At 43.1% G+C, this 25,457-nt stretch overlaps 1 protein-coding gene and 1 non-coding gene across 3 annotated transcripts in view; one reads left to right on the top strand and one right to left on the bottom strand.

Moving 5' to 3' along the window:
• TPH2 (tryptophan hydroxylase 2) overlaps positions 1-25,457 on the bottom strand; it is a 97,151-nt gene that overhangs the window by 15,039 nt on the left and 56,655 nt on the right. For both annotated transcript variants that reach the window (XM_059186344.1, XM_059186343.1), the window contains exon 8: positions 24,232-24,358. In XM_059186344.1, the coding sequence (XP_059042327.1) occupies positions 24,232-24,358 (127 nt within the window). The remainder of the gene's footprint in view (positions 1-24,231; positions 24,359-25,457) is intronic.
• Positions 12,826-12,932, top strand: LOC131839985 (U6 spliceosomal RNA). Its single transcript, XR_009357105.1, has one exon. It is a non-coding gene; the product is annotated as a U6 spliceosomal RNA (small nuclear RNA).

Genomic DNA, 25,457 nt, shown 5'->3' with positions numbered 1-25,457 from the left:
TTTGCTGCTCCATGTGTGGCTAACAGATAGAGAGAAACGGCAAAATGTACCTGAACCTCAGATGTTGGCAAAATTTTAATTATGGACGTGCTCAGGACAATTCTTTTCTGTTTTCAAGACTAGTGGAGATCTCACAAGACAGTGCCCTGGGCGTGATCACTGACGGAGAAGCCAGGACAGATGCATCTTTCTTCTGCCTGGTTTTAAAAGCAAAGCCTGCTTAGAGTTGGACTGGCTGACCCCTTGGAGACCTTTTGGAATTCAAGGATAACTAATTGCATCCCCAAATTTTAAGAAAATACAATTTGTTTTCTTTAGAGCATTCTCCAGATGTGGATCTATAATATGTTCCCTAGAGATTTGCCAAATAAATATCCTACCTATTAGGAAAACAAAACGAAAACAACAACCACCAAAAAAAAAAAAAAAAAAAAAAAAAAAAAAAAAAAAAAAACCAGGAATGTTACAAGAACACCTGTAAAAGAGAATTGCAGATTCTTGGCCACTAATGTCTTTCAAACAGAAACAAATAATACTGAGATTATCACCTCCCAATTAAGAGGTACCTTTCATCAAAGCCGATGTTCATGAATTCCAAATTTTACATACCACTAATATATGTAATTATTTCTAAATATTTTACTTGAATATAATTACATATAATCATTAGCTGAAAACCAAAACAGGAGTGATAGAGCGGACCTCTTCCACAGAAGAAAAGCAGAATCATTTACATACATGCAGTCATTAAGCAGAAAAAAATTCTGACTGACAATCTGAAATCCAAACACTGCTATGGAACAGAGCTACAGAATGTACCAGGCAGAGCAGGTGCTTAGGAAAATGAGATAGGGCACCCAATGCTGCCATCTTCAGGTCACTACTGGTAGTACACCACTCTCTCAACAGATGAGGTCTAGCCACGCGGGCTGTGGTGCAAGCTTGAGGGAACCAAGTTCATAGACACTGGACAGACCAGCAAATACACACTGGCCTGACATGGTGACTTCCAAAATCAAATGCTGCAACATATTTTTGCTGACTGGTGTTAGGCACCTGAAGCTTTTGCTAAGGCACATATTCCAATCAGAGAGAAATACAACTTTTTCAAAGAACTCTTTTTTTTTAAATGATTTTATTTACTTATTTGAGAGAGAGCGAAATCACAGAGGGAGAAACAGACTCCCAGCTGAGCAGGGAGCCCAATGCGGGACTCGATCTCAGGACCTGAGATTATGACCTGAGCAGTAGGGAGATGCTTAACCGACTGAGCCATCCAGGAACCCCTCAAAGAACTCTTGATGAAAAAGACATTTAGTATTCCAATTGCCTTTCTAAAGGGCCCTTTTGCCTCCCACTTCCCCCCACCACCTGCATCCCTTGAAATAATTATATCTCCTCTTCCTGAGAGTCATTCTGTATTCTTAAATTGGATTGAAAGAGTGCCCACAAACTTCTAGAAAGAAGCCCAGTTGTCTACTTCTTTCACTTTCTCCAGGAAAGTGGTTTCCACACCTCACTTAGTAAGTGCCTGAAGGAGGGAGTAAATGATATATTTTCTCTACCACTTTGACTAAAAATCTGATCTTTACATATAGGTAGTATATATTTTTAAATAATTACATATGTCCTTCCACATATAGAATTCAGTTATCCACATATCCAGGACACAAGCACAAAGCACAAAGCTAGCAAAGAAAGTTTAGAAAAGCCCTGAGATGTGTTAAACATAGCAAAAAGTTCCATGCTAAATTCGAATTGCTTTACATCTAAAAGAATCTCAGGTCCTCACTGAAATCTTATTTATCCTTATCTTGTACACAGTCCAAACTTTACTTATGTAGTGTTAAGCCCATACCCTAACATAACAGGAGAACATGAAAAAATACATAAAATTCAGACCAAACAACTCAGAAAACACAAAAATATAAAATTTGACACTTGAGCATACAATCCTAAACATTTCCATACTTGAAGTTATCACTAAGCAGTTTAGCAATGATGCTAATACATCAAGATAACAGGAAACTTAGCCAGAAGATGTCCCAGTTTAATGATGCATTCTCATGGATTTCACTTTACTACGAATTCATTATCTTATTGTAACTTGAGATAGAACAGTTATTACTACATGTTCCCATTTTATAGATGGGAAGACTGAGACTCAACATTCCAGTGATTTTCCTAGATTCCACAACTTGTAGTAGGCAGGGCTAGGAATTAAGCTCATTTCCTAACTTCAAATCCACAGTTCTTTCTCCATCAACAAAGCACACTTATGAATGTAGGGTGCTGGTCAGTCAGTCACAGGGGCAAAGCAGTTCCTGCTGTTGAAACAATGAAATCCCAGAGTGGGTGTAGACCTATAACTCTGCCCTCCCCAAGTTCCCCACTCCCATGCTGCCCCAGCTTCTAGGTTCCATCCTCACACCCTCCCTACACCACCATCACCACTGCTCTATAACCTGGCACATAATACTCAGTGCCTGACGGAGTAAGTGCCTGGGTGACTCAGTGGGTTAAGCCTCTGCCTTCAGCTCATGTCATGATCTCAGGGTACTGGGATCAAACCCCGAATCGGGCTCTCTGCTCAGCAGGGAGCCTGCCTCCCCCTCCTACGCCCTCTCTCTGCCTGCTTCTCTGCCTACTTGTGGTTTCTGTCTGTCAAATAAATAAATGAAATTTTTTTAAAAAATACTCAGTGCCTGACTATAGAGCTGGGACCTCAGAACCCCATTCTCGTACAAGTGTTGCATGCATCTGTTCTATTTGGTGTCTGGATCCTAACAAATGAATAAAGGAAGAATGCTCTTCAAAGATGTTCTAACATCAGGGTCTGCACCTCTAATAGGTGCAAAAAAAAAATTCTTTTGAAGCCCCCAATTCACAGTGCTTTCTCTAACATCTCTCCATCTTAGCTCAAACAAGTAGCACATCAAAGTACACACTTGAGGGCCGCTTGAAAGGTGGAACCATTCCAGGTCTCCTCAAATTCACCCCTCTCCCACCCAGTCCCCGCTACTGGGGTTTGAATTTTAGTTCCATCAACCTTTCAGTTTATAAGCAGCAGCAGGTAACTTCTCTCCTTTGGCCCCAATTCCCTTCATCTCAATTAAATTGCAAATGACAACAGGATTGGGACTGGAATGAGGTGTGATAGCTAAGCCAGAAGCTTTGGGACAGAAATGTCAAGACAATACAAATCACCATCGGCGATCAGAAGTGAACACAGGGACTGCACTGTTTCAGCCACAGAAGAGGCTCAAGTCCCTGAAATGTGTCCCCTGCCCCAATCACCAGATGTCTGTTTCTGTTGTCATTTCTTTGACCATTTAGTCTGCAAACACTCCCCAAAGTAGCGCAGAAAGCCACATCCCACTAGGAGGCTGTGACTACCACAGGGGGGTGTCCCCAGAGCACGGCATCTGGAGTGGGGAAGGGCTCTGGGACGGAGCTTCAGGAGAGAGCAGAAAGGCGGATTTCTTTGATATTTGGCCCCAACTAGTCCTGTGTAAAACACAAGTGTAAGAGACACTCAGAACTGAGAGCTAGAACCCATCCGTTGGTCAGCTGCAGTCCTGGGGTTACAGGCACATCTCAAAGCCCCTCCAGCAGAAGGAAGCCGCTGCTCCCATGTTCACAGACCTGGGGGGGGGGGGGGGGGAAGGGGGGCAGCGCAGTGGCTGTGCAGATTCCAAAGACTACTGTCCTGATGCCTTGTGTGATGGTAGCTACACCCTGATCTCTGCACATCTCTGTGGCTCTTGGCAAGCCACAACCTACTCCAGACACACTTTCTGAATTGATATTTACTCAATTTTCCTGTGCTAAACTCCAGGTGAGACTCCAAAAATAGAGAAAGATGTGGTCCCGGTGCTCGAGAAATGTGCAATATGGCTGGGGAGACCAGATTAATATAAAAATAATAATGAAAGAAAACCTGCTGTTTTTTCTCTTGCTGCAAACTCACTCTGTCTTGAAACTAACTGCACTGTGCTTATCTGTCTCAGAGCACAAAGAACATGAAGTCTGTACTGGACTTTGAAGGATTAATAGGATCTTAGAAGGGCTTTGGGAAGTGTGGAAGTTAGCAGAAAGAGTCGTATCAAGAGGCTGGGTCGGGGGGTGACTTCTGGGGACCCAAAATGAGCATCAAAGGAAGGTAGAGGTGAGTCAAATTATGGAATGTACTAGATCATAGGATCCACTTGAACTGACAGAGACAGCTTCTTTCACCAGGGGTTCTCCTCAAATCACGACAGACAAAAACAAGTAGAGAAAAAGAGGACGGTTGGGATTTGAGTAGCATCTTGTCAGCTAGAAAACAGTGATCCTGAGTTGTGGAAACGGCGTATATTGTCTTAGGTTAAGAACTGCCATTGAATGAATTAAAATGTAAAAACCTAAGCTCTGAGGAAACATTATAGCAAACCTTGTGGAAAATTGATCATCAAATATAAGAGGAACATCCGTAGGGGGAAGAAAAGCGTCAGCAGAAAACAACTTTTATTGAAGAACACATCGACACAGGCGATTTCAGCAGCTCTGCTTTCATTGGGATTTTTTCTGTGCGTTTCTTAACTACTGCTTCCCATATCTTTCTGGTTGCTTCCACGAACAATTGGATGATTTTGTTTAAGAGCCCTCTGGCCATTTCAGTTTTATTGTCCGTCCTTCAGCTTATCTCTGAGCATTCTCAACTTCCAAGAAGGCCACCTTACTTATCACTTAACATTTACTCATTTTTACATCAGGCTTTAATAGTTTTGTTTTGTTTTTGTTTTTTTTTTTTTTTAATTTTAACAAAGGAGAAGAAGTAGGAAAAAAAAAAAAAAAAAAGATGTATCATGGACTAACAAGAATGGTCAGCATTCACTTAACATCAGAGCCACCAGAGCAATTGGACCAGCCCTGAAACCCTGGCAAAACTCAGTCTAAGACTCTCTATCCCCAGAGCTCAATATCAGGTCACAGTGGCCATGTCCTGGCCCAATTACAGACCTTCACCAATGATACTCCTTCTCTATATGGCAGAAAAAGACCCTCCCCAACCCAGCCCCTGCCTCCTCCAGCCTCGTCTCTGAACCTTCTTCCTCCCTATTGTCCGTCCCTCAGGGAACGATATGCGGCTGTGCAGGTGGGCCATGTTCTCTTCAGCTCCCCATCTAAGCCTTTGCACGCTGCCTTCCCCCTGCATGGAATGCTCTGGTCATTGTCCAGCTCCCCTGCCTAATTCCTGCTGGGTGTAGGCGGCTCTCTTCTCTCTCCCAGTGCGGCACTGACGGGTCTGCATGGCAATCGCCAGTCTTCTTGCCTGTCCTCTCCACCAGGCTCTGACTGATTTGTTTTGGTTGTTCTTCTTGTTTAATATCTGATCGCTAGCATCGTGCCTGACATGTAGCAGGTTCTCAGCCAATTTTGAAGAAGGAAGGAAATGGTTAAACGAGAAGAGTTTCCCAGTGGCCCGAGCAACAGAGTAAGTGCCAATCTTCCAAGCAGTAACTACTACCATCAGCAAATTCACCAATATTATAGACTTTTCTGTAAAGATGAAAACCCTTCTACAGTAGCCATCACATCAATTTTCACTTATAGCGTCAGAAGTGGACCTGTCCCCTGACCTCTCTTCAACAACAGCCAATGCCCCCCCCCAAGTCAGCGAGGATGGGAGGAGCTGTCCTCCTTGCAGGCCTTTGGGAGCTAAGTCTGAACCCGGCGGCCAGCTGGAGACTCGCCAGGAAAAACGCGGACTGTGCTTTGTCGGAATAGTGAGAGTCCGACTGTGACAGACCTAGGCCCTGAGAGCCCTCACGGCCCAGGCTGCTCAGAAGTAGCAGCCATGAGAGATTTCTACTGGCATCACTGCCCAGACCTTCCTTTAGCAGATGATGACACATGAGATTCGACAGACACTATTTTCTCCCAGAGATGAATCTGTGAGATTGACCTCCTATCCAACGCTTTTTTCCACAAAGTTCTGGTGGCTCTTTAAAAGGTATTATGAATACAAACTAGGCTTCTCTTTAATGCCCTCTGGACCTACAGGTATTCTGAGTTTCACAAATCAAAAGCTGGCTTTATATTCAGCAACATTACTCCTTGGACCCTAGGTGTAGTACATGAGTCTCGATACATCTCCACAACAAAGCTGTTCACATAGTTTGGCTCTCTTTTTAAAGCAATTCCATCTTTTTTTCCAAACGACCATCTACTGAACTTATCATACAACTAGCTACCTTGAAATGCCTAAACTTCACCTTGAGGACAGACAGACACACAGACACACATGCACGCACCCGAATTATTTTCATACCAGCTGCACAGATCAGCATTCCATTTATATATATCCTGCACAGAAGACCTATTTAAGGAAATGCTATAGGTTTGGAAGGGTCCAAGAACTGACTTTTATAACCTAAGCAATTCTGAGCTCCTTGAAGGAGAAGAAAACTGATGAGCACATTCTGAGCCATTCATCCTATGGCATGTCCTAAAATGTTCTGCATCAAATCACACATTCTCCCCAGATGTGGTGATTTTAAAGGTCAGCTCTCGGAGGCTGGTATGAAAAATGAGGTTTTTACCGACTCCCCAGTAAGCTGTGGGCAGCCTTTCGAGGGTCATTTTATTTTTATCCCTGCATTACTAAAAGCAACACCCTCCCAGACATTAGGGCTAAGAGCTTGCACTTGCTCAACTATTTCTTTACGGGCAAAGCCCTGAAATCCTAGAGACGATTCTATGTCTGAAAGCTGACCAGAAAAGTATGTTTAGTGGGGAGAGCCATTCTCGCCCCTCCATTACACCAAGCCGTCTTCTATTTTAGGTTTTTATTACTGAAGTTATGTTTCTTTTCTAGTCACTAACCGTCAGCACTACCATCATCATCTCTCACACTCACAGTCGACACTAACCATCTGTATGTGTAAATGGGTTGAGAAGATTTACCTGTGAATTGGGGCCCTGTCACAGTGAGGGTCTACAGGTAATTGAACCTCCACATAGCATTTCAGCTCAATTGAGCTCCCCTCTCTCTAGTAATAACCACTGCCCGTTACTGAAAGCTACTGTCTACCATGGCACTAAGCACATTACATCGTGTTCACAACAACTCCGAGAGGCAGGCACTGTGACGGTAATGTAATACGGTAGCTTGAGCACTTTGATGTTGGAGTGAAAGATCAAGCTTCAAGGGCAGACTCTGCCATTTACTTGACCTTAGGAAAGTTATTTAGCCTTTCTGAGTCTTGGGTTGTCCATAAAATGGGGAAAATAAAATGAATAACTAACGTATCTTGAATTCTTACTATTTGCCAGGGCTCAATCCACCATTTTACAGCTGAGGAAACCGACACTTGGGTTCAATAACTTGGCCAAGTAGGGGTGGTAGAGCTGGATTGGAATCAGTTGGGCCCAACCTCCCAAGTCAGTGACGTTTGCCCACAATTTCACACTGTGTGCCACTCTTGTCGGTGACGGAACGCTACAGGCCCCTAGAATTGATGTTCTTAAGAGCCGGGCATGGCATATGCCAGGAAAGCTGTCTAGCTTGCCTGCTGCCATCCTTCCATGGCTTGCACTGAGCTAAGAGCCTTCAACTCCTCAGTGGCCCCAGAATCGCACAAGAAACACAGCACACACCTGTCGAGAGCCAGAGAAGAGCGCGCGGTCATAACTAGTCATTATAGGAAGCCATGTCTTCTCAGTCCTGCAAGGGACAAAGGGTACTGCTAATAGCCTGGCTCGGGAGACCTGAGATACAATCCATTAGGCAAGGACATAAAATACATTGTGCCCGGAACACCAATTCCTCTATTCCTTTGCCTTCCTCTAGTCAGTAGATTCCCCTAATCATAAAGGTGGGGGGCAGGCAGGTGACCGAAGATGAACTTTTACTTCTCAGTTCAGGATCAGGTACCCCTCCGAACAGAACAGCAAGCCTGCTCTGGCCAATTGTCTCCTTGGGTAAAAGCAGTCAGACTCCCGGAGACTCTGGTCTTTTTGAGAGATGCTAGGAATCCGGATGTTCGTGTGCTAGCCTCCGATGTGTAAATTCACACCCCTTTTTAAATTTAATTAAAGGGCAGGCTGTATATCTATATATTCCGCCCCCACACTTCACTCCCTGCCCCATCCCCCTCCACACTACCCCCATCCCCACTACCCCACATTAGCCTGAATCCTGATTCTGTAACAATAACTTGCCTCCAGGACACTAAGCACATGTCTCTGCTGCCTCACCTGGTCACACCTTGCTCTGACATCCTAAACTCCTGAGAAACATTTGGGTGCATTAGATGGGGACTCGAAAAGTCTCGTAGCTCAGACCCTAGCACTATTTTACTGGACAGTCTTAGACAAGTCATTTCACTTATCTGAACCTCATTCATCTGTATAATGGGGATTCCTTTCCTCATCAAATTTTAATTGAGCACCCGTTGTGTGGACGCCAGGGACTGTGTTCATGAGTAAAGGAGTCCCGCCCAACCTGAATTCTCATTGTGAGACTCAAATGGATACACACGTCCAATGCTCAAGCAATGCAAGAGCTGTAATTCAGATGAAGCTTCCCTGCTCTGAGGCGATGAAGACCACAGATGTCTTCATGGCTGACTTGTCCCATCTCAGGCTCTGGCTCTATCTACACAGTCATCTCCACAGAGAAATTACTTCCGGGTAGGCAACTGTGGGCTTAATCACAGGTCAGCGGTTCCTGAAACCCAATCAGAGGAGCTTTCTGATATGCAGACAATCCACTAAGACGCAGAAGCTTCCTAAAGTACTAGTATCTCTTCCATCAGTAACCATTTACAAGAGCAAATAAAAAATTATCTGACTGCTGGGAAAGTCTTCCCCTCAGAAACCACCCCTGATCATCCCCAACCTGAAGTAAGTGCCCTCCGTTCCTTCTCTTTGAACTTATCAAGTTATATCAAATCCCTGTTCACTGTGTGTATCCCTCACTAGACTCTAAGTCCCCAAGGAGCAGGACCATGTCTGCCTGCTTCCCGGTAGAATCGCCACTGCCTGACACATAATAGATGTTCAGTAAATGTTTACTGAATCAATAAACGAATGGGCCACAATTGATTCTGTCAGAGTCGTGGACAGTAGTAGGGATACAGCAAGGTCACACCTTGGTTAAAACACCTTTGCAAAGAAGCGGAATCCAATGTCCCTTTTCTCACCAATTAGAGCTTTGGCTTTTATCTTGGAGGAACTAAGTCTTCTTCGTTTGAGTTGGGGGAGGAAAAGGTGAACAGCCCAAAAAAAGGTTTGGGGAGTGCTGAACAGTTAAATCTTTCTAAAGTATGCCATTTTAAGGCATCTCCCCATGTTTTATCACAGCGAACCTTTAAACCTTGCTAATTAGACACCGACATAGGACCCCTGTGTACAAACACAGACACATCCAAAATGCATCCAGAGTAGAGCAAACGACATCTTTTAGAATTCTTCCAGTAGCTTCTGTGCATACTTTTATGTTAATGCAACAGTCTTAGAGCCAAAACAGCCAGACTGCAAACACCTGGCATGCACTCTCAGAAACTTGAACTCATCGGGAGGAGCAGCCAAGATGTGAAACCCCAAATTTATTGCTTTCTTTAGTTATTAAGGGAGTGCAGCATGTATCAATGAGCAGCATCACTCCTAATCTGCTTGCAAAGTTTAATCAGGAATTCATATTTCATGTGCACAACAATATTTATTCATTTGTTCTCCGAAGCTGCTGCCTGCAAGCAGCCCTTCTCATTGTGCACTCAGAGGAGGTGTGCTATTAACTCCAGGGAGGCCTCCTCCATCTCCAGGGAGAAGCCTGACATCTTTTAGGGCAGGCCTGACCGTTATTATTTATGGTTAAAATGGTTTACGTTGCAAAGTGGCACGCTTCCTCCATCTAAAACCCCTTTGTGATATACACTGCACAGTCTGCATTTCAGAAGGGAAAACCTGAGTTGTTGCAAGGTAGAGAATTACTCAAGGTCACACGGGGGTCCTTTCTGCCCTTGAGTCTTACCGATATGGCCACCTTGATATCTAAGTGTACAGTCACGTCGAATATGCTAGCTAGCAGGAACTGAACGCCCGGCCCTCGGTTAAGCAGCTTTGCAATGCATTAGTCCTCAATGGCTCTGCAAGACTCAGCCATATTTCTAGTCTCACTTTAAAAGATGAAGAAACGAGGGCACAGAAAGTTTAACTTATCCAACGTTGCCCAGCAAACCAGTGATGGAGCCTGGATGTGATCTGACCCTCAAGCTTGCACCCTGAATTACCGACCTACAGGACAGCCTCGCTAGCAGGTCCCTAAGGTGCACTGGCTCAAGGAAAACCACATAGTGTTGTATGGGGTGGGGTTCACTCTATTTTATTCCAGCTTTCCCTTGTGCTCCCTACCAGAATGCTTCTCTGAGATGGAGCACTAAGGGGAAGGATATTGATGACTTTACACAAAAAGAATAATAGGAGGAATGAATATGGATTAGATAAAAGTAGCCCTTACTGATAGGGAAAACCTAATGCAGAGTCAGAAAATGAAGATTAAAATATGGAGGGAGGGGCGCCAGGGTGGCTCAGTCAGTTAAGCATCTGCCTTCAGCTCAGGTCGTGATCCCAGGGTCCTGGGATCAAGCCCCCACATCAGGCTCCTCGCTCAGCAGAGGCCTGCTTCTCCCTCTCCCTCTGCTTGCCTGCCTGCGACTCCCCCTCCTTGCGCTCTGTTTCTCACTATCTCTCCCTGTGTGTCAAATAAATAAAACATTTTTTTAAAAAAATATGGAAGGAAACCAATTTTTAGTTAAAAAGTCAAATCTGCTAACTTTTTTCTCCGACATAAAGGAAAAAGGAAAAGCCAACAAAGCTCATTAGCGACAGAGGATGTCTACCAAAATACTCTGCAACTTACCTGAGTGAAAAGTCATAAGCCCCATATTTCCAGAGTACTTCCAATTTATTCTTGCGTCTGGAGATGTAAAAGATACAGTCTCTCCTGACAGCACAGGTGTTTGATAAATGGAGAAACACCTTGTTGCTCCTTTTTCCGAAGGCACGACTCCCTTTCCTAAATTCTTATTTGGCGTGGCAAAATGACTTCGGAAAAACCAGAAGGCTACATACCCAGTGTTAACAGCGGTGAAAGCTGCTCTGATATTACAAATGATCTGTAGACTCTCTCCCTTCCTTATCCATTTTTTAACATTCTTTTTCCTACAGTGAATATATGTCACTTTTGTCAGAAGGAAGAGAAACAAAGAGTTTTTGTAAAGACTTTTTCATAAAGGAGTCCCCAAGTCACCCTGCCTCAGCCCTCCCTTCATCGCCAAGGGAATGATTGTTTATGGACACTATAAAGGACAGACTGGCAGGCCCTGAAAACAGCGATGAAGCCCCGTGGGTGATTTATTCCCCTCCACCCTTCTAGCATTTCTTACACCCACTGCGGATTTAAACCCTCAAATGACAGCATTTCCTTCTCTGGGAAACTTTTCCCCACTAGGAAATCCACTCATCGGAAATATTCCAGAAATGCCCATCTTTACAGTGACAAGCATATAAAACTCTAAGCAAATTACAAGATTTCTATGAAGGAAACAAAGAGATTTTTAATCACCATGTGTTCAGTCTCACGTCGTGTTTCCATTCATTGTGGTGGCTCATAATGTACAGTAATACATTTTACATCTACTAAATGCGTTCTGGGTTTTTATATCACAGTTCAGAAGAATAGCTTCGAAAATCCTTTTGACTCTTTTATTTGAAAACTACATTTGTGGAATGGGGTAATTAAATTCCTATAGTTCGATATAATATTACCTCTGCTATTCTAGCTCATAAAAAAAAAAAAAAATCCCAACCATCTTCTTCCTGCTTTTGCTAGAAATAGAATTACACCACAGATATTTCTGTTAATACAAGTCTAAGACTTTGAGAGCCTACTCCATTGTAGTTAAACCAGAAAACTCCCTCTTTTGTACATCTTTATGAAAATTAAAATGACTGCAGAAGTCTTCTGTGCTTGATGAATGCATACTAGCTTACTTTGAGGAGAAAAAAAAAGAAGGGTTCAATGTCAGGGTTTTTGAATCACAGGAAGATGTTTTCTCTAGATGAAGAGCTGGAGGATTTAGGGCCTTAAAATGACTCTAAAATTAGGAAATCAAGAATACAGAACCTTTGGTGCAGTGGGATTTCTTGGGTAAAGGTAGGATTAAGTACCCTCCTATCTGAGTATGACATAGATAACTGCATGGCGTATATGTCACAGAAGTATTTCATTTCATTTGCTCCTCTTTCAGTTTCAGGTGGCAGGAGAATATCCTCACTTTAAAGAAGACATTGGAGGCATGAAGTGGTGATGTAATTTGTCCCGGAATACAAGTTGAGGAAGTAACCAAGCTGGTATTCCTAGCAAGAAGACAAGAGAGAGGGGTGCCTGGGTGGCTCAGTCTGCTAAGCATCTGCCTTCAGCTCAGGTCATGATCCCAGGGTCCTGCGATCGAGTCCCACATTGGGCTCCCTGCTCAGCGGGGAGCTGTCTTCTCCTTCTCCCATCTGCTTATGCTCTCTTTCACTATCTCTCTCACCATCTGTCTCTCTCTCTCTCTCAAATAAATAAATAAAATATTAAAAGAAGGAGAAAGAGAAGACAAGAGAGAACAAATGTTGGCAAAGAGGTGAAGAAAACAGGACTCTTTAGCCCTGTTAGGGATGTAAATTTGTACAGCCACTATGGAAAGTCGTATGGAGTTTCCTTATGATTGAACAGTCCTATTTCTGAATACATATCCAAAAGGAATGAAAATAGGCTATTAAAAAAGATGTCTAGTTCTCACTTTCACAGCACAGGTACTAAAATTGGAACGATAAAGAGAAGATTAGCATGGCCCCTGCACAAGGATGACACGTGAAAAAGATATCTATGCCCCCATGCCTCCTGCAGCATATTCAAAATAGCCAAGATACAGAAACAATGTAAGTGCCCATCGATGGATAAATGTGCAGCAACGTGGTATGCAACGGAACATGACTCAGCCCTGAGGAGAAGAAAATTCTGCCATTTGCGAGAACATGGATGGACCTGGAGGGCATTATTCTAAGTGAAATAAGTCAGAGAAAGATGAAAACAGTAAGATCTCACTTACATATGGAATATAAAAAAGTGAAACTCATAGGAACAGAGACTAGAATGGTGGTTACCGGAGGCTAAGGAGTGAGAGAGGGGAAGTGGGCTTGCTGGAAGGGTACAAATCTCCAGATAGAAGACAAAAAAGTTCTGGGATCTTAATGTCCAGCATGAACGTTAAAGAGTTAAGAATACTGAATTACATACTTGGAAGTTGCTAAGAGAATACATCATCACAAAAAAGAGATGGTAATTATGTGATATGACACAGGCAACAGCTAACTACTCATTCATATTGCGATATAGAAGTATATCAAGTCAGCACACTACACACCTTAAACTTCCACAATGTTCTATGTCAATCATATCTCAATAAAACTGGAAAAATAAAAAAAAAAAAAACTGACACTCAGCCCCACAGAGACTAACTTCGAGTTCAGGCCCTTTCCATCACATCATACCACACCACACACTGCCCATCAGACACCCCAAAAGCAGCTTCATCGAGTGCTGAGGGACTCTAGCCACTGGCTTGCAGTGCTCCTACCCAGATAAAATTAAGTGGGCTCCGCACTAACTCAGCCCACAGACAAAATGAACTGCTACAGAAGCAGCTCTATGTGTACGAGTCTCCAAAGATCTAAAGTCAGTTGTTGGGCTTGTTTCCCCCTCAGCTGCAGTTATGCGATGGCTTTCTGAAGCCCCTAGGATACAGTTTTAAATGATAAATGAAAGATTGGGGTTCCAAAAATATACAACTATTCTAGATTGCAAATCAATTTGTTTTTAACCATAGCGAACAATGTAGAGCTCACTGGCTTTTTTTGTTTTTTGGGTTTTTTTAAGATTTTATTTATTTGAGAAAGAGATAGTGAGAGGGAATACCAGCAGGGGGAGTGGGAGAGGAGAAGCAGACTTCCTGTGGTGCAGGGAGCCCGATGTAGGGCTCAATCCCAGAACCCTGGGATCATGATCTGAGCTGAAGTCAGACAATGACTGAGACACCCAGCGTCCCTAGAGCTCACTTTTTAATTCCAAAATACAGTGGTGTCCTCATGGTAATATAAATAGGTGGCAACCCCCTCATAATGGCAAGGATGAATATATAACATACACAGAGAGAAAATAACCTTCCCAGTTCCCAGAAGAGAGCTATAGTCAGAAGGAAGCGTGCCCAGGCAAAAGAACACCAAGGGAAAACACTCAAAAAGTTAAGTTTTATGGGGCCAGCCAAAGAAACACAGTGTTCCTACAAGGTGTTACAATTTTTCTATATGCATAAACATGGAAGTGAAAGTAATGAGTTGGAATAGATACTATTAGCTTTTAATTAAGTTACTCTTAGAAATAACACACACACTGGTCATCTGCCCAAACATCTCAATTAAGAATGTGTAAAAGTGCATTCCTTCCAGCTTTTTGTCAGCTCTGTATCAAATGATCCAAACAGCTGAACTAGTTCAAAGACTCTACATAGAAGAAATAAGCCTGGGGCTTATTTCCAGCTTTCCGTAGAGATACTGAAATGGTCATTTTTAATGTCATCCATTTTCAGAAACAACTAGAACTGGGCATAAGTCTCTTAAAAGCATACATAAGTCTCCCCCTCCCAGCCAGGTAGTCAAAGACTAGATACCAGGAAACAAGCTAATGTCCTCCCACAGGTAGGAAAATATTAATTAGCAATTCATAAACTAAGGTTACCTTTACAAGTGCACTTCTAGTATGAATTACAGTCGATTATGAGTTTAAGACCGACTATACATTTCATTACCACTCTCAGCATGAGAAAGTCCTGGTTGTAACTGGAAATTCAAACACACTTGATTCATGACCATCAAAAGCTCCAATCAATGCGAACTCTTTTACTTGGAACAAATAAATTATTTCTTTTGATAAAGTACAAACAGAACCTTATATTATTAATTTCCTGACAATCCTATTCTGGGGGGAAAAAATTAAGTTGGTGACCAATTCTCTGTTCACAATGAATTCTACCCTTTCAAAAATCATTCTAGACCTGTATCTCCTAAACTTTGATCCTTGGAATATTAAAAGCTTAGGATGCTAATATGCATTCCATAAAGAGACTTCTGTGGGGCAGCTGGGTGGTTCAGTGGGTTAAGTCACTGTCTTTGGCTCAGATCATGATCTCATGGTCCTGGGATCAAGCCCTGCATCAGACTCTCTGCTCAGCAGGGAGCCTGCTCCTTGCCCCCCTGCCCCCCCTCACCTACCTCTCTGCCTACTTGTAATCTCTGTCAAATAGATAAATAAAATCTTAAAGAGAGAGAGAGATGTCTGCAACCATATAATGTATTTCCTTAATTCTCAAGTTCACTGTTTTCACATTTTAACATTTCCAAAATGGTGCTTCATCTTACAATGTTAAAAACTGTTAACTAAATCCGTTTTCCCCTTAGAAGAAAAAAAAAACTATTAAATTAAGGGTATATTTTATAACCAATGACCTCTTAAAATTGATGAAATGTGGTAAGTTTGGAGAAATAATTTTTTTATTATTTCTGTAAAGATTCACATTACCACATTAAAGTCTCTGAAAAGTCCTACACTCTACAAACAAATCTGTTTTCTTTGTTTGACTCAATGTCTCCCAAACATATTTACCCATAGATCCCTTCTTTTCTAGAACTCATAATAACATTTCCTGAGACTAATGTTCTAGGAACATATTCTGGGAAAGACCGCTGATTCTTTTATTACCCTTGGCCAAGACTCTTTGCTCATCAGCTTTCCAAGACCCAGTGACAGGAACCTTCAATCAAAAGTGAAGGTAAACGTGTTTCAGGGTCGACAGAACTGAATGGATGACCCAAAACTCTGCAGAGAGAACATTCCAACTAGGCCAGAGGCCGATTTATTCTGCTTGGAAACATCTGTGGTGTATTCATCCTGATTGCTTTCTCCACAAATGATGCACAGCTTTGTCTGTTTCAAATGCCTTTATGACGTGAGAAATGAATAGACAGAATTGAAGCCATCTGCGTGATAGCATGGGAAGTACCATAGGATGAGATGCACCGTTGGGTGAGAGACATCCCTGCACTTTGCCCAACATTTGGAGGGAAAGGAAATCAATATTTTTCCAGAACCAGTTTCTAAATTTACTTCATTAGCAAGTTACTATTTGTGCACTCCCATAAAATTGAATAAAATAAGTCATATGGTCACAGAGCAGGCAGCAGGTGAGTTTGAGCACAGATACTCAAAATTGAACCAATGACATGGCTCTAACTGATGTAAGCACCCATCTTTAGGCCCATACTAAGTCTTAAAGAAACGCATCTCCTACCACACACAATATTTATCTGCCAATATCCTATTCATCCAGTGTGTAGAAAAAAGTATTAAAATATGGAAATAGGACTGGAAGATTACCATGTGCCTTTTGAAAGTTAGACTCAAGCACTGTCTAACAGGCCCACCTGTCTAAAAGGCCAACTGATTCTCTTGGACTAGCAGCATTGACATTGCATGGGATCTTGTCAGAAACGCCAGATCTCAGGACCCATTCCAGACCTATTTGATCAGAATCTGCCTCTTCGCAAGACCTGTAGGTTATTTCATAGACATTATGGTTTGAGCAGCATTTTCTGACTTCCCGATTATGACTCATTGGGGCCCGGATGTTGTGAAGCTAGATGTTCACTTGCAAAGATGGCTAAACGGCAAGTTATTTTTGTCCACTAAGACATGCAAATGCTTTCTGTCCAATAAGGAAAGACACCCTTATGAGGGGGGGGGGGGGGTGCTGCCCTGTAGAATATAAACCATTTTGCACCTATTCCAGAATTCTCTTTTAGGGAAGACATGATCTCAGCCCCCCAATTTATCATCCTGCTTTTCCCTCATTAATGAGTTAAATAAACCTTTGACACGTGCTCCGCACACACGCATGACAAGCATGCTTGTAACTGTTGACAGTTTAATTCAAACCTAATCATCTCTTGACAGAGAAGGAATACTTATCTCCAGTGAACACCGCAACAACCACCCTTTCTTGGGAAAAATCATCAGCAAACAGTAATTAAGAACATCCGCTCTGACAGAGAGATGAATCTAGCATGGGTTTGTCCCTCAAGGATGGTAGGTTTAATACATAATCTAACTTCAGATACAAGGGCTGGCAACTGAGAGCCTATAGTTCTGTTCCGTCTTGCAGACACGGTGTGCAACTGAAGAACATTTTGTTTTGTTTTTAATTTTTGGATCTGAAGGCCTTTAGGTGTAATGTGTATTCTCCGGTTCTCCACAGGCTCCTATCCTCCTTATTATCGTATATCAGGCTGTTTCACACATGTTTGCTACCTAGCTGGCCCCTGAAGGCATAGAAGTTTACACCCCTTAAAGAAGGCACTAATCTATTAAATCCACTTAAGCCAGCACTACGGTGGGAAATGGCTTGCCTCAAAATCATAGCACACTCGAAGGAGCCCTTATTGGGAATATTTTTGCATATCTATCATATGCAGACCCTGGACAGCTATGACAAGTATAAAAAGAGTGCAGCTGCCAAAACCAGTGGCCTTATTCATTATCCACCGGAGGGCAAATTATTTACAGGTATAACAATGCATTTGAAATACATTTACTAAGCATCATCATCAATTTCTCCAGATACAGAAGAGTTTCATTTAAATGGCTCTCCAAGCACAGAAACCACTGCTCGCAGAAACAGCAGAGATAGCTTCATTCTCAACACTGAGCATTACGGAAATGTCAAAACAAATATCATGCAGAAATACAGCAAGAAGCAGCACTCTAGTGATAGGCAATAGCTGGGTCCCTCTGAAACCAAACCCAGGTGTCCAAAAGCGGCTCTGACAAGACAGAGTGTAGTGGGGCCAATCCGTCCTAGTGGACGTTGCTTTCTTCCTTGGATGGACTTGTTGACAGCACATCACAGAAAGTTCTCAAGCATCTGCCTTCACAGGCGTGACTCTCCGTTTTATAAGCACTTAAATTCACTCAACAAGGAAAAGCAAGCACTATCTAAACAGTCATTAATAATATAAATCTCACCTAGAGGAAAAGAATAATACAGCCTGTCTCATTGCGCTGCCTAAATACTGATTTCGCTGGTTTTCCATTTGTCCTCTCTATGGATTTTTCTCCTTTGGTACATCTCGTCTCTCATTTTACTCCAGGACTTCTTCAGGGGACTTAATGGGAACAACTTTGAGGAAATCAGCTAGTAACACCTCCATTTCTCATCTGGACAGCTATGAGGCCTCGCCAACCATCACCATCCCCCACCACGGGCCCTTCCACAATTCCCAGCAAGACCTTAGTTAGCCCCTGATCTCTTAGTCTTTGTACCTGGGTCACTAAACTGGGCGTTTAGCTACAGTATATGGCTTGAGGGTCATTAATATACAGTTATCCGATAGGTTATTTATCTCAGGGTTTACTTTGCAATTGTCTAGCTGGAATCTGAGTTTTCTTTCAAAACCACCTTCCAGTAGTTTTCCATTCACTTTGTTTTTCGCTGAGAGACGGGATGTGGTTTCAGAATTCAAGAGGAGTTTCAGTAGCATTTCAGGGAAAATCTCCCTGGCCTCCTCACCCTGTGAGTTTCCCTTCCAGACTCCCTACATCACACAGAATAAAGCTTTGCAAACTTCTCTTCGGCCTGCAAACCGCTTTTCAAAGAAAATGGGCAGTCTCTAACACCGGAAGGAACTAGCGGAACCGGAACTGCAAAGGAACGAGAGAGGAACCGGAACTGCAAAGGAACAAGAGAGGAACCGGAACTGCAAAGGAACGAGAGAGGAACCGGAACTGCAAAGGAACAAGAGAGGAACCGGAAGTGCAAAGCCTGGGAGAGGCAGGAACTCACCGGGAGTGGGGGTGGGAATCGCTCAGATACTGCAGGCCAAAGAGGAATGAGTGGATCAGGCAAAACTGTGATGAGCACCACCACCACCCCAACTCTCCCCTGCGTTTAAAAGAGATTCAGAATCTTTTGTCTTAAGGTCTTTCGCAAGTTCATACACACTTGGGTTTGTTTGTTTGTTTGCTTGCCTGTTTGTTTTAACTACCAAAGCTACTGTAAGATTCCAGGCAGGCTGGTTCCCCTGGGGGACACTTGATCCTCCTTAACCTGTCACCAGTTACTTTTTTGTTTTTGTTTTTGTTTTTTTAAGATTTTATTTATTTATTTGACAGAGAGAGAGAGAAAGAGATCACAAGGAGAGAGGCAGGCAGAGAGGGAGGGGAAACAGATTCCCTGCCGAGCAGAGAGCCCGTTGTGGGGCTTGATCCCAGGACCCCGAGATCATGACCCCAGCCGAAGGCAGAGGCTCAACCCACTGAACCACCCAGGAGCTCCACCAGTTACTTCTTACATACAAATGAATCTTTCTGCTGGCCCCTGCTCCCAATTCTGGATCCCAGGCTCCACCACTGAACTCAGAACTCAAACACATTCCTAAGGTTCACCTTAAATCCACTTCTGCATAGCTCTCTTAAAAGCTGGGGGTGCCTGGGTGGCTCAGTTGGTTGGGCATCTGACTATGGATTTTGGCTCAGGTCATGATCTCAGGGTCACAGAATCAAACCCCATACCGAGCTCCATGCTCAACTCAGAGTCTGCATGAGATTCTCTCTCCTCCTCTGCCTCTGCCCCTCCCCCTGCTTGCACTCTCTTAATTAATTAGTTAACTAAATCTTAAAAAGAAAAAAGCTGACACTGACTCTAGGTTTTCCATATTTTTGTGTACAGGGTCATGTGTTCCTTGATGCAAGTACTACCTTTTTGTCCTTTTTCTATTCCTACCTCATGGTACCTAGTGCTCTTTATCCATTTAAAGACTAACCATTGATTGGTTTTTCAGAGATGCAGGTATATTCCAGGAAGAAGGCAATGAAAAAACTGAGAGAGAGAGAGACATGATTAATGACCTAATGATCTCTAACAGATGGAAGCATTTTTAGCTGTTGGAGCTAGGGCAATCCATAGTCAATGGTACTGGAATTATGCTAAGGAATTTAAGTTCCAAAAGAAAACTTACTCATACTACAAATGTACTGGTCCTAGCAGAACAGGTTTCAAGGTACAAGTGTTTGTTCTTTCTTGCCAGTGTAAGAATAGAAACAAAGAATAACCCACCCTCCCAAAGTTGTCCTGCCCTCACCCCTAGAATATATTCTCTTTCCAGATATAGTTAAGAATATGGACCTTGGGGTGCCTGGGTGGCTCAGTGGGTTAAAGCCTCTGCCTTCGGCTCAGGTCATGATGCCAGGGTCCTGAAATCGAGCCCCAAATTGGGCTCTCTGTTCCACGGGGAACCTGCTTCTTCCTCTCTCTCTCTCTCTGTGCCTGCCTCTCTGCCTACTTGTGATCTCTATCTGTCAAATAAATAAAAATCTTAAAAAAAAAAAGAAAGAAAGAAAACGGACCTTGAAATGGGGAGGTAATTGTGAATTATCCAAGGGTGAGGGGTCCTAATTTAATCGCGTAAGTCCTCAAAAGCAAAAAACCTTTCCCAACTTTAGCCAGTGAAGAAAGATGTGACAGTGGAAGAAAGATCAGAGACATACAACACGGGTGGCTTGAAAACAGAGGAAGAGGGCCACGAGTCAAGGAATGCAGGCCTCTAGACGCTGAGAGAAGCAAAGAAACAGATTCCCCCTGAGGGGCCTCCAGAGAGGAACCCAGCCCTGCTCACACCTTAATTGTAGCTCAGACTTCTAAGCTTATGAAACTGTAAATAACAAATTTGTGATGTTTTAAGTCACCTATAATTTGTTAATGGTAGTGACAGAAAATTAATACAAAAGGCAATCCTCGTTTTCAGCATGGCCCTGTAAAGTGGTGAGTGGGAATTTACCGCCAGACCCCCAAACCAGAGAGCTGTCTTACTCTGGCTGAAACTGTCCCTTCAGGCCCCTTTCCCCCTTTGCCACTTGGCTGACTTGGTCATCTTTCAAGACTCTGCACCAACTTTCTCTCCTGTGAAAAGTCTTAGTTTTACCGATATAGGCTATACATTTCCCAGATGTGAGGCCCATGTTATATTCTTGGTGAATGTTAGTTTAAATGATGGACTTAAGTATCATTTGATGGAGTGTAAAAATAAGGCCCAGTAAAACTACTTTCTTGTCACCGCTTTTACGAAAGGAATAAGATCCCTTGCTAGGATCCGCCTACATTCACACCCATGAAGTCTTACCTTATTCCTTCTCCTCTCTTTGGACACACACACACACAGCCTGGCAGAGTTGAATCCCAGTTGGTGAATGTTCAAAGTCAGATAAGTAAGGAATACATGCATCCCTGATAATGAGTACAAGCTGTAGGGGGTCAAAGACTGAAACCAGAAAGTTGCAAGGGAAATTTCTAAGGCATGGAAAAGGTTCTTACGATGTGGAGATTAAAGACAAGAGTTAAGGTTTGAGAATGAAATAACAGAACTCAGCAGTGTGCTGGTTTTAAAATGTGTCTACAAATACTCCGACACTCCTTTCTTCAAAAGGTGGAGACTAATTTCCCTCCCCTTGAATATGGGCTAGAGGGAGTCCCTTCTCATGAACACAGTATGGATGACATGAACAGCGTGTGATCACGTCACAGGAAGTCATTACGACTTCCTGCCCTCCATCTCTCTCTTTTCTTCCCCACCCCCGACCCCCTCATTACTTGCTCTAGAGGAAGTGATCTGCCAATGGCCACATGAGTGAACTGTCTTGACAGAAGATTCCTAAATCTTCAGACAACTGCAGACCCAGCTTACATCTTTTTTTTTTTTTTAAGATTTTTATTTATTTATTTGACAAAGAGAGAGAGAGAGAGAGGAGAAAGCAAGCACAAGCAGAGAGAGCAGCAAGCAGGGAAGAAGGAGGTTCCCTGCTGAGCAAGTAGCCTGATATGGGGCTCGATCTCTGGACCCTGGGATCATGACCTGAGCCAAAGGCAGAAGCTTAACGGACCGAGCCACCCAGGCGGCCCCCTCCGCAACCAGCCCACATCTTGACAGAAACCACTGTGTGAGTCCCAGAGCCAGAACCACTCAGCTAAGTTGCTTTCAAATTTCCAAACACAGAAACTATGAGATAATAAATGTTCGCTGTTTCCAGCCACTAAGTTTTAGAGTTATTTATCATGCAGTAATAGATAGCCAATATACATGAGACACAATCCCTCGGGCAGAGGTTGCAAATTGGAAGTCAAGATCCTGGTTCAGTCTGCAAATATATTTTCCTCAGCTCATCATGTTTTTTATGAGCCAAAATTTAAAAATCATTTAAATTCATTTGGAAATCTAGATTTCCAGTCTCTCTCAAAGATGTGGAAATCTGGCAACACAAAGGCCTGAGCTCTGGTCTGGCAGCTGTGAGGGAGAACTGAGGACCAGCCTTCTGCTATAGGCTCTCCCAAGCTCCCCGGAGCCCCCACTAACCCCGTTAGCTATTCATCTCTATGCCGCCAACACTAACAGCATGGCTTTTGTACTGCTCTTTCTCTTGTGTTAGAAAAACATTTCTCATTTCTTATACCTCTGAAAAAACTAGGAAGCAAAAGATAAACTGAAAGGGCTTATGTGTCTTAAGAAATCTGGGAGAACAGGGGTGCCCAGGCGGCTCAATTGATTAAGCATCTGACTTTGGCTCAGGTCATGATCTCGGGGTCCTGAGAGCGAGCCTCACCCTGGGCTCTCTGCTCAGCAGGAAACCTGCTTCTCCTTATCTCCCCCTCACTCATACGTGCTCTCTCTCTCTCATATAAATAAATAAAATCTTTAAAAATTAAAAAAGAAAGATAGATGTCTAGGAGAACACTTATTTCTCGGTGGGAGAGAAGACTCTCCCTGCATGCCTAATGTGCCATGACTGAACGTCTGTGTCAAATACACACAACTTAAGATTCTAGAAGCTCTGTTCATTTAGGCAAATGGACTGGCCCCCGTAAATGTGTTGGGTGAAGCAGCTCTTTCTCACCTGGGCTCTTTGAAATGGGGTGAAGGTAAGGATGATGAGTTTGCTAGACTTGGCTTTGAGCATCTTAAAAGAAGCCACCAACAGGACACTTCTCCTCTCATACTGTTTGTTGTTGAGAACATGAGAGCTATCAAGTCTTCCAGTGTTGTACTAACAATAATTGCTTAGCTTCACATTCTTTTTTTTTTTTTTTAAGGATTTTATTTATTTATTTGACAGAGAGAGATCACAAGTAGGCAGAGAGGCAGGCAGAGAGAGAGAGAGGAGGAAGCAGGCTCCCTGCTGAGCAGAGAGCCCGATGCGGGACTCGATCCCAGGACCCTGAGATCATGACCTGAGCCGAAGGCAGCGGCTTAACCCACTGAGCCACCCAGGCGCCCAGCTTCACATTCTTATAGCTGACTCACATCGTGTCAGACCACATCCGGATTGACTAATCAGAAATAACCTCAAACACAACCCCTGCTTTTCCATAAATGCATATATTATTTTTCCTGTTGTCTCTAGAAAATAAACACTGAACTAGAACAAGAGTCAACGAATTTCAGCACACAAGTTAAATCTGGCCCACTGCTGGCTCTAATAAATAAAGTTTTATTGGAACACAGCCACACTCGTTCATTTCCGTGTTGTCCGCAGCTGCTTTTGCCCAATGGCGACTGAACTAAGTGTTACAACAGAGACTTTATGACCTGCAAGCCTAAATTTCACCATCTAGAAACACCTACGTGGCTCAGTCAATTAAGCCTCTGCCTTCAGCTCAGGTCATGATCCCAGGGTCCTGGGATGGAACCCCCCCCCAATTGGGCTCCCTGCTCAGTGGGGAGTCTGTTTCTCCCTCTGCCTGCCGCTCCCCCTGATGGCATACACACTCACTCTCTCTCTCTGACAAATTAATAAATAAAATCCTCAAAAAAAAATTAATATGTAGCTGATCTTTGAACAAGAAGGATAAAACGCAAATATTTTGATAGTTAATAAGCTAAGAACACATTTTTCTTCAAAGGAACACAACATGGGAAACAGTGAAGTCACCACACCCTCTCCGGAATATTTGCCTTCTAATTCCTTGTCAATAACTCTAAAGCTTGCTTTACCTTACAAAGAGACATAAATAAGACAGTGTTTTAAATTGAAAATGAACTCACGGTGGCTAGTTTCTGAACATCTTCATCAGATGCTCCCAGAGAGGCCAGGCCTATTTCTTGTGAAAACTGAGCAAACTTAGGATCCGCAAGTAGTGGAACATGTCCCAGGAGTTCGTGACATGTGTCTCTGACAAGAAAAACATTGTAAAAAAGTATTATACGAAAGGCTTTAAACTATCACCGGTAGAACAAGCTTAAAATCCTAACTGTAACCCTGATATTATAATTAATCACTGTGACCAAATTTCATCAAGTCTAAGACTTCTTTTATCACAGCTCTGAAACCCAGACACAACTTACAATCCACAGCGTCTTCAAGTATATGATATCCAATATTTGTAATAAATAATAGCAACAACTATTTTCAAGGGCTTACCATATGTCAACCACATGCTAAGTTATTTTTGTTTTTTGTGGTTTTTTTAAGATTTTATAAGACAGAGCATGGTTGGGGAGGAGAGGGACAAGCAGACTCCCTGCGGAGCAGGGAGCCCAATGCAGGGCTCGACCCCAGGACCCTGGGATCATGACCCAAGCTGAAGGCAGATAACCAACCAGCCGAGACACCCAGGCACCGCACTGTAAGTGTTTTATGACATACACTATCCCTCGTAATCCTCAAGAGAAACTTAGGAAATTAATGTACTTTAATAGTGCACGATCCTATAAGAAGGGGCGGGCAATCTACAGTCACAGGACAAATCAGGCCCCACCACCCGTTTATAAGTAAAGTTCATCGGAATACAGCCATAGCCCTTTTATTTATGTACTATCTAGGGCTCTTTTTAACTAAAACCGCAGGGTTGAATAGCTGTGACTAAGACCATATGGCCGGCAGAGCCTAAAATATTTATTAGCTCGCCCTGCGGTGATCAAGCCAAAATTTGAATCCAGCTTATGGTGATTCGAAACTGTCGCTTTTAACGCTGAAGTTGCACAGCCTGCCGTGTTACGCTTTGCAGACACTGGCAAACAACGGAGGATCATATCATCATCATCAAAGCGCCTTTCCCACCAAAGAGTTATCTGCCCATAACACAAGCAACTCCCTCGAAACTGCCCAGTGGAAAACCTTCCCAGTCCTCTGCTTTGGTTAGCCTGAACTAGGAAACAACAGACGCTTAGATCTGCTCTCATTTGCCTGTGCTTCTATTTGGAGCCAAATGATGAGGCAAAGACAGGTATGTGTCACAGGGAAGCGAGGCAGATGCCTTCCTGAGTCATTG

The sequence above is a fragment of the Mustela lutreola genome, chromosome 8 (assembly GCF_030435805.1).
Source record: "Mustela lutreola isolate mMusLut2 chromosome 8, mMusLut2.pri, whole genome shotgun sequence".
Lineage (NCBI taxonomy): Eukaryota > Metazoa > Chordata > Mammalia > Carnivora > Mustelidae > Mustela > Mustela lutreola.
This window is presented reverse-complemented; position numbering and strand designations above follow the sequence as displayed.